This window comes from Mauremys mutica, chromosome 4 (assembly GCF_020497125.1).
Source record: "Mauremys mutica isolate MM-2020 ecotype Southern chromosome 4, ASM2049712v1, whole genome shotgun sequence".
Lineage (NCBI taxonomy): Eukaryota > Metazoa > Chordata > Testudines > Geoemydidae > Mauremys > Mauremys mutica.
In genome coordinates, this window is record NC_059075.1 from 138668973 (window position 1) to 138679133 (window position 10161).

General features: G+C 51.9%; 1 protein-coding gene across 1 annotated transcript in view; it reads right to left on the bottom strand.

The window, feature by feature from the left end:
* SLC41A1 (solute carrier family 41 member 1) overlaps positions 1-6378 on the bottom strand; it is a 32447-nt gene extending 26069 nt beyond the window's left edge. Inside the window, exons 1-2 of the mRNA XM_045014750.1 lie at positions 6245-6378; positions 1675-3089 (exon numbers count right to left, since the gene is read on the bottom strand). Of these exons, the coding sequence (XP_044870685.1) occupies positions 1675-2058 (384 nt within the window). The 5' untranslated portion in view covers positions 2059-3089; positions 6245-6378. The remainder of the gene's footprint in view (positions 1-1674; positions 3090-6244) is intronic.
* Between the last annotated feature and the right edge of the window lie 3783 nt (positions 6379-10161).

A 10161-nucleotide genomic window follows, 5' to 3' on the forward strand; every position in this document is an offset into this window, starting at 1 on the left:
GCGGGCCAGCTGTGTGAGGATTTTCAAAACTGGATTTTTATTTTGACAGCAACTCTTCATGAGGACGACTGTATTTTGCTCAGATAAATAACCTCACACACCCACAGCGAACTGGTACCTTATTCCCGGCATCAGTTTTTACTTCCCTTCAGCTGATGCATGTTTTTGCTGTGTGACATTACAGCGAAAGACAGATCGAAGAAGTCCCTTTTCTATCTTGTTCTGGGTGTTCAGGAAGCTGATTCACAACACCAGCCCTTCAGGACAGCTGGGAAATGGTTAAGCTGCTGATCAGCTGCCAAGGACACAAGTGCTGGGAACACCAGGGTCAGAGTGTGTGACTTTGGCACCAGATCTATGGTCAGTTAGGTCACTTTCCCCACACAAAATCCAAGCAAACTGCACAGCTTGTTCACCTTGCAATGCAAGTCACCACTCTCAGGGGCTGTTATGAAACTCTCCAAGTCCAAGAGATTCAGGTAGCCGCAATACCACACTACAATAAAATCAGATACTCTAGCTTTCTCAGGGAAGCCTTCCCACTGCTCTGCTAGAGTCACTGCTGGAATGGTCAGAGGAATCTAATGTGCATTGCCAATATCACGCAGGGCAAACCCACCCACCCACCAAAGGCAGTGTCCCAAGTTGCTGAGTTTTAGAACTAGCGTTCCCCAGTCACATTCCCAGAAAGCTGTTTCCAACTCAGCCCTTTAGCATTTTTCAGGGAAAGATCGATTTTATTTTTTAACTCTGTTCAGATCAGGTTGGTCTCCAACCCAGCCCTTGGGGCAACATCAGGACGGAGCCAGTCTCCTCGGATAACGAGAGGGCTTTCTGGCTGCACACAGCCCCCTAACTCCTCCCAGTTTTAATGCAGATCAGGTAGCCGACAGAACCATGGTGCTCTTGAAAAAGAGCATTCAAGCACAGCAGAGGGTGAACTCCACAACAGCTGCTCCAGCTGCACGCGTGTTCACTGCTACGCTGACTCTAGCCCCAAACACACAGGAAGTTTCTCTAATAGCATTGCTCTCTGGTTCTAACAATTCCAGATTCAGAACAGAATGGGACGTGGCTGCGTCGAAATGGAAGCAGATGCCTAAATTCCAACCCTTCCCAAGTTACGAGTTTACCTTAAAGCACTGGAGCAAGAAGTTTGCCATTGGTACTTCTATGGCCCCCATCACCGCAGTAGCCAACCGTCTCACAAATCCCAGGCATTTATCCCTTCCTGTGAGGCACGGCAGTGCTCTTACCCCCCTTGTACAGACGGGAGAACGAGGCACAGAGGCTAAGTGACTTGCCCAAGCTCTCTTGGCAGAGGTGGGAACTCACCACTGACCCTTCCCTTTATACACAGAGAAGTGTGCCCTGGGTTAGGGAAAGCTTCCCACATCCTCCTTTGCCAGCGAGCTCTTGCCTTGACAGACCCCTGTTAGGCAACTTGGGGCAATTCATTCCTAGCCCGCACGCCCAGCCCAACTAGCACTGTGGAGTGCTCAGCCCAGAACTGGATAGCAATGCCACATTTCACACAAGCCACCCAGTCATCACCACATGCCATGGTCCTAGCATTTGAGTCACCACGCTCTTGGGGTAGAATCAAGCCAGGGAACAGGATTCGGAGCCCAAGCTATGCAGAGTCCCCAAAGTAACAGTAGGTTTTAGCCTTACCTGTACGATGTCCAGCACCATGCCAGCAGCTACCGTCCCAAACCCAGCCAGCAGGAAAGGGAAGAGGACCTGCAGCCCGATGGAGAAGGAGGTCTCCTTGAGAGGGGAGACAGGCTCGGGGCCCTGATCCGTACTGGTGTCGTCGCTCTCATTGCTCTGGCTGCCGTTCTCCAACAGGGCGTCCTCTTCTCGCACCCCTTTGGCGTTGGCCTGGGAGTCCAGCACCACTACTTCCACCCCTTCCCCGTCAGGCTCCAAGAACTCCGAGGGCTCCATGAGCTGCTGCCGCTCCGGACTGGCCAGGCAGTCCACGGGCACAGCCACGATTGGCAGCACCACCCCATTGGTCTGGTGAGCCTCCTTCTGCTCCTGCTTGGAGGACATGCTGAAGGGTGGATGTCCCCCGACCTGCAACCTGGTGGGGCTACAGCAGGCAGCTGTCCCAGAAAAGACCTTCTGCCCGGGGCTTAAGCCAATGCCCCTTCCTGCATCTAGATGCCACGTCCTTTGTTCTTGTGCGCCTCCCCTCGACTGCAGAGGCTGATCCCCTAGCAGAGATCCCCATCAAGCACAATCCAGAAATGGGAGACACCAACCACCAAGCTGGTAGAGAAGCAGGAGGAGTTTCCAGATACAACCGCTTGGCTCTAGTTCCCCTGTTCCCAGAAGAAGGAGCCGTAGAAGCACACGCAGTCTCCCGGATTCTCTTCTTTGGTTCTTGACACCTTAGTGCATCTTCTTTCAACACGCAGCGTTCCCCCACCGAGCCCTGGCTCCAGCAGCTGGACTCGTGCTCAGTTGCTTTTAAGAGGAAGCGGGGCAAACATAAAACAGAGTCAAAGAGTCTTTCAAACCTGGGTGTTATAAAGCAGGATTTTAGAATAAAAAAGTTCAAAGGGAGTGGAATTTGAGTTCTCTCCTTTTAAAAGCATAAAGTTCCCCTGATTTCAGCTCCTTGGGTCGTTCCAGTTTAATTACTTAGCCAGGCAAGGAACTGGAAGGATCAGAGTTTAAAAATAAAGCACCGCCTGAATGAACTCTCTTCTTCGGAGCTACAGATCTGCTTTCTTCTTCCCGGGCACCTCGCTTTCATGGGGAGACAGTGCAGAGGAGTCTTGGTTGGTGTCTGGCAGCTGACAGCACTGGCCCTTTCATGCCGTGTAGCCTCTTTTCCCTGCTCTCTGCAGAACAGCTGGGTCACCAGCAAGCTCCAACTGCAGCAGTGAGCCTCTGCGTCCTCCTGTGTAAGGGAATCTCTCACCTTACAACACGTGGCAAGGATGACTCTTAACTAAAGGAACAGGAAGTTCCCAGATAGGGTTACTTGGTGAGCCTAGCTAGTGCTGGCAGGGATGCTGGCATTGAGAGACTGCCTGGCTCACACCCACGCTCCAGGGACTGCTGCGCTCTTTCACCTTAAAACAGGAGAGAAACAAGGGATACGAATATTTTATCTAACCTTTCCGCAGTCAGCACAATGGTGCATTCATTCAGCAACACTTCCCTCCCGTGCACTGGCCTTCAATGGCTTTACTATTCTGCTCTCCAGAACTACGCTGCTGAGCCAGTTAACCCTTCCCCACAACTCCTGGCACACACAGCAGTAGGACAATATCAAACGGAGGGGAGGAGGCACAGATCACATTGCTTATGCGGGGTGACCAATCTGCCCTGTTCTGTTCCCCGCACTGAGCCCATACATCTCCCATCACCTCCTCCCAGCCTGTAAAGTCCTGGGTGGGATGCTCATGCACCAAAGTCACGAGACAGGGTGAACAGATGTGGTCAGTCCAGAGGACAAATACCATTGTTCAGCCATTGAGAGCCACTGTTGCAACACCAGGCAAGCGGATGCGCACATGTCCCCAGATGGCCCGCTGCAGGCTCCAGACATGCCGGACAGCAGAGCGGAACATTTCCCCAGCTGACACGTGGGTCGGCAGCCGCCGAGTTCAAGAGCCAAGATTTCCCTGATACTTTGCAATAAGCATGAGAGCAAGCCATAGAGCAGGGGTGGGCAAAATACAGCCCGGATCTGGCCCATATAACATTTCTATCCGGCCTCCTCTGCCCGCTTGCGATCTCCAACTCCGAGCAGCTAGAAGTCCCACGGCGCAGCAGGGCGCTCAGGCAGGCCGCATGCCTGCCTGCGGTGGTCCCACGTCACTCCCAGAAGCAGCCGGCTGCTGCTGGCATGTCTCTGCATGCCCCGGGGCGGGAGGCCCGGCCCCCAGCACCATCCTCACACCGGAAACCAGCCAATGGGAGCTGCGGGGGCAGTGCTTGTGTGGTGCGGGCAGCACATGGAGACCCACTGCCCATCTTCCCCCCATGGGGCACGCAGAGATGTTCCAGCAGCAGCCTGCCACAGTCGCTTCCAGGAGTGGTGTGGGGCCACGGCATGCAGGCAGCCTGCCTGAGCCCTGCTGCACTGCCAGCCTGCACCTTGTACCCCCTCCGGCATCCCAACCCCCTGCCCCAGGTCAGAATCCCCTCCTGCATTAAACTCCCTCCAGAGCCCACACCCTCTCCTGCACCCCAACACTCTCTGCCCCAGCCCGGAGCTCCCTCCTGCACCCAGACCCCGCATCCCCTCCATTAATAGAGTAGAAATGTGCGGTCCGTGACGACTCACCAAAATCCGCAAAGTGGCCCCCCTGTGAAAATTATTGCCCGCCCCGGCCGTAGAGGGCTACCATGGTTAACGGGCATAGTCCTGAGCAGGCTGGTGTGTGCGCACTGCTGCCCTCTGCTGGACAGAATCACAAGTGCTCCATGGACACCATGGGCCTTGGATTGCTAGGGGAGCTGGAAGATCAGAGCTCTCTCCCTGCTACTGCAGTACAGTGAAGTAACTTTTGTTGTGGTACAAAACCCCCTAGCGAGTACCAAGTTCTGCTCAGCGCTGGCTGGGGGCTCAAGCACAAAATGAACACCTGCCCTTCTCCCCAGACACAATCCATTAAGTATCATATGTAATAATCGAAGACATTTTACCCCACTGAGCCATTACTACATGCAACTACAGTGCTATGACAAGCCACTCAGCTTGTAAGACATACCCTGAACACAGGGTACAGTGCCAAGTGCAAAGCTAGCTGGACCCCCCCAGAGGAAAAAACCCAGATGAAGCTACAGAGTTTCCACCTGCTACCTTGACAAGTCTTCCCAGTTTTGTCTCCCTTGTGCTGCAGGAATCTTTACTGAGGGTGGAGGAAAACTCATTGTGTTACATTCTGAAAATCACCCCCCAGTAATAGTGTCAATACACCAAGCAACGGACACTGGTGCTTAGTTAACCACTACCGGTTAGTGCTTCCTTTTCACCCTCCCTCTGACAGCCTGTGACTCAGGCAACGGGTCATTTATCATCATTACTAGCCATGCCAATGCCCACAGGTAGGCCAGCCTGTGATTCAGGAATCTGAGTAATCCAGCCAGCTCCACAAGGCCCCTCCTACCCCCTAGTCCAAACACATGTTTGAGTCACACCTCAAAAGCCTCAATCTCTCCCCACCTGTTTGGATTGACTATGTCTGTTACCTCCAATCGAAGAGTGGAACAGGACCCATCTCTCTCACACACCTCTCCCCCCCCCCACCATGTCATATTCTCCATGAATTAATCTCCTGCCTCTCTCTGGGTAATACTTATAACGCCCCTCCGATAACACCCCCCAATGCCATTGGCAAAACCCTCCTGCCCAGAACAAATGCCTTTTGAGTCAAGTACATCTAATATCCACCACAGCTATATCCCATTCAGATACAGAATTTTAAAGGGACTTGCTCCCCAAATCCATCACCCTCACAGCCTGCTCCCCTGCCCCCCGTCCATCACCCCCACAGCCTCTGTTGGGAAAGGATGCATCCAGTCTGGCATTTAGAGGGAAAGCTGGAGATTGACCAATAGGCCTCCTTCCCTAAGGAAAAACAAATGCATTCCCATCCCAATTCACCTCTCCTAGGCATGCTGTCCTTACGGTACATGCCTTGGCAACCCTGCGAAGGAGAACGCACCCCGGCACCATCCAGGCAGAGCCCCACCGTGGGGGTCCTATTATTGGGGCACATCCAGGGGAGCCAGAACAATTTGTATAGCCGGGATGCTGAGAGCCATAGAACCAAATCCTGTATCTGATGGAAACTACTTCAAGCCAGGGGGTGCTAGCTGCAGCACCCCCAGTTCCCGCACGTATGGGCACACCCCAGGCACTAGCAACAGCCAGAGGATGAGACTGACATACCGCAAGGAGGCTACATTGAACAGCGGCTCCTTCAGACACCACCAGCCCAGAGGCATGAAACTGAACTGCTTAAACCCCGAGGAGGATGCAGGTCCCCCCACCCAAATAAGAGTCCCCAGTGCCAGCAGGAATATGCACGGGGCAGATGGGAGGGGGGTGATAGGGACATACCCTGGAACAGGGCCGGGCACCTCCCCCAGCGGGTGACCAGCCCCCACCTCCACCCCAGTGACCCCCCACATCCCCAGCCGGTTGCACCCCGCTCCCCCCCCCCATTGTGCCTGGCTCCCGTCCAGCTGCAGGGCCCCCGCGCCGTGCACTGACCTGCCCCTGGGGGCTGCTGCCGGGGCCCGTCCGCTCCCTGCCTCTGCCCCTGCCCCGGCGCGGCCACCGCTACATCGCCACTGGCCCGGCCCAGCCTGCGCTCCCGCGGAGCCGCCGCGCTCAGAGCAGGGAGCTTGACATCACCAGCCTCCAATGGGGGCTCGGCGCCTGCGGCTCTGCCCCCTTGTGATTGGATGCCGCCTGCTGACCCAACAAGCAGCCCACCCCCGGCCGGCGACGAGTTCGATTGGCAGCATCTCTAGCCAACCGGAACTGGGAAGGAGGCCGGGGAGGCGGAGCGAGGGGGGCCTGCCCCTGTCACTGGGAGGCGGGGCTTCAGGGCGAAGGAGCCAATCACAGGCTGCCTGCAAAGCTCTCAGTTCCTGGCTGGGTGCAGCGGTGCTGCTGGTGCGCACGTGTCTGGCTGTCGCTTCCCCGAGCAGCGTGGTCTGGTCTCCGGGGGTGGGGGCTAGGAGCCCGGACGCCTGGGTTCTGTTCCTAGCCTCAGGGGTGGGGGAATTTGGAGCCTAGATGCCTGGGTTATAATCCCAGCGCTGGGGGCGGCATGAGGTCTAGTGGTAAGAGTGGGAGGCCTGTCTCCTGGTTCTGCTCCCAGTTTGGAGAGTGGGGTGGTCTGGGGGTTAGTGCTGGGAGCTGGGACTCCTGGGTTCTAGTCTGGCTTGGCCACTGATAGAAGAATACTTAGCAGCATCTCTTTATATTTCTAGAGATGAGCAGTGATGTTTTGAAGTTAATTGAGAATTTTATTGCAGAATCCTCATGGAGAAGTTGAGAGAAATGAGATGGCAACTGGCTATGGACTTTGTGGACCTGGAGAAGGTGTACAATCGTGTACCAAGAGAATTAATTGGGTGGAGTTTGTGATGGAAAGGTGTGCCAGAAAGCTATGTCCAGCTTATCCAGGATAGGTATGATGAAGTGACTACTGTAGTCCAGACTAAATGGAGCTACAGTAGAGAATTACCAGTAAACATTGGCCTGTATCAGTGCTCAGCGTCAAGCCTCTTTTTGTTTGCAATTGTCATGGATGTGATAAGTGAGACTATATGATGGCAGTTACCTTGGAACTTGCTGTTCTCTGTTGACTTAGTGATAGGTGCAGAAGATGGTGAGACCTTGGGAGCCAGTTTTGAACAGTGGCAACATAGTTTTGAGCGGGCTGGACTTAGAGTGAACGTTGGTAGACCAAGGCTATGATAACTGAGGAAGGAGGACTCACCAGGAAGGATATCACAGGCAGAAACCTTAGAAGAAGAGTGAAAGACTTTAAATACCTAGGATCAATGGATGCTGCTGATGGTGCCCTCCTGAGTGATGTCTGGCATTGTACTAAGCTTCGTGGGGCAAATGGTGTGAGCTGACTCCAGTTGTCTGTGACAAAAAGAAGCCAATATAGTTAAAAGATAGCATGTATACAATTGTAATTTGACCCATCTTAATGGAACAGAGACTTAGCCAGCCACAAGAAAGAAAATCAGTGTGTTCTCCACCACAGAGCTGAAGTTATTGAGATGGTCAAATGGTTGGACACCATGTTAGGATATGAAATGAAGTTTTGAGGGGTCTAATGCATTTTTTTCCAATAGAAGATGAGTTGAGGGAGACTAGGCTACCTTGGTAAGGGTTTATCCACTGGAGATCGGAAAGCTGTATTGGTAGGATGGCTTTTGCAATAATTGTGGATGGAAGATGACCAAGGGGAAGACCAAAGATTCAGTACGTGGGCTGGATATCAGTAGACCGCAGAGAGACCAGTCTGCATGACAGCCTGGCCTATGTTCATGAGTTTTGTATGAAGGCTATAAAAATCGCCAATCCTGAAGAGGGAAGTAGCACAAAAGAAGTAGTAGTCCTGACTTCTACTCCTCGACCCCATCCACCAGACCCCATTGAGTCTATCCAGTATAGCTGCAAAGGGGAAAATATACCGATAAGGAGATACATGTTCTCATTCCCAAATCCTGTTTATGGCAAACTCCCTCTTCCCCCCCCCCCCCACAAAAACACACCAAATGCAGTAATTCCTGCTGCTGAGAACTCATTGCTCACTGCTCTGTAGGATTCAATTTCTCTGAATGAAACCAGCTTCTCTGATTCAGACAGGTTTTTTTTTTTAACCTCACCAGTGGAACTTTTGACTAGTTGTTGTTTTTCCTTCCTGCCTTTCCTTTCCTCCCAGGAAATGGTCAACGGCAAGTTACTACCCAGAACTGATTACGTGATCCCAGGCTTGGTGCCTTAGAGACAGGTCCTGAACCAATGGCTTCTGCAGCACACTAGTGCAAGGGAGTGGGGAGAGGGAGAGGAAGAGGACGGGGGCGGGGTGCATCACAGGAACTGCTTCCCCACCACACACACAGTGAGTCAAATATTACTGGCACTAGTGACCTCATGTCTTAAAATACAGAAAACAAGGCCGTCGAGGTTATGGAGCAAGAAAGGTGTTCTGATGGAGACCTCTATAGAGTTATGTTTTGTGTTATTTAACCCCTCTGTGCTCAGGGAATTACAAGCTCGTTTTGCATGGGGAGTTGTTTTTCTTTTAGTATTTGGGATGGTTGTTTTGGAAGGGCACAGTGAATCGGACACCCTTTAAAGCGAGATTGGCATTAATAGCTAGAATTAAACACTAAGCTGTCAGGTGTCAGATAAGCTTTTCCCACAGCGCTCCACTGATGAAGGTTGATCTTGATACAGGTACCTATGCACAGCTCCACCAGTGCACCTTGGTCCCAGCACTTAATTCACATTGCCACTGAAGCCTTGCTCACAGCTCTGCCGGTGCACTTCAGTCCCAATTTTTATTCCTATTATTCCAGCGGGGTTCCTGCACACAGCTGTGCTGGTTTACCCATGGTCTGAACAGAGAACAATGGATTTCTGATCAGGTCACAAAACATACACCAAATGCCCTGCCTATATATAAATATATATATGTGTGTGTATATATTTTGGTCTAACCTGTGGTGAGTTGGCAGTTACTGTGGGCCCTAGATAGCCATCTAATCTACCTCTCTATTTTTTATATAGTGCTCATCCTTCTGGTATCTGGAATCTGAGATGATGGCAGAGGAGACTTTGGGAGCTTAGATCTTTAGCTGGTATAAATCAGCATAGCTCCATTGAGCACAATGGAGTGATTGCAGTGGAACTTCACCGATTTACACCAGATGAGGATCTCACCCATTAGCTCTTTGCTGATCTCCAAACTTGCCCTCCCCTATCCCTGGTCAACTCCTGTTTTCTTGATTGCTCTCCCAGACTCATGTGAAGTGGTGATCTGTCCTTTCTCTTTTTTTAAAAGAGCAATGGCATTGAATAAAAACCTGGATCCCAATATCCCTGAGCTGTGGGGAAGTTCAGCCCTGGATTCAGATCTGGTTTTGCAGTTTGGACACACCCCATCATTTTAGGAAAGTGCCACTCCCGCACTGCATGAAAAATGAAGACTGCGGTTTAAACTTTGCACACGTGTTTGCTCCAGCTTCACAAAGATCCACATAGGATTTGTATTTGCTTCGTTAATCTGGAAATAGTAGTAGAAGAGTGGGTGTATACGGTCACTTTGAAAATCAGCTGCATGATGCATGCAAACAATGTAATCTATCAACATGGCAGTTAATGTAAATGTTAATATAAACCTCTATTGGCTAAGAAGGCACCCGCCTTGTTTTGCTCTGTGCCCGAGATTTGGAAAGCATGTCGCTGCCAAGATAGCTGTATGAGGTATACGGAGCTAGCACTGCATCTACGATGTGTACATTTCTTTTCCATGCAGTGCTTGAATGACCAAATGAGGAACAGGGAAGGAACTCAGCAGCTGATCCTGGAGGTTACAGAGACAGCTGGTGGCATTTAAAATCCTGCTATCATTTACAGTGAGGAGGAAAATACAG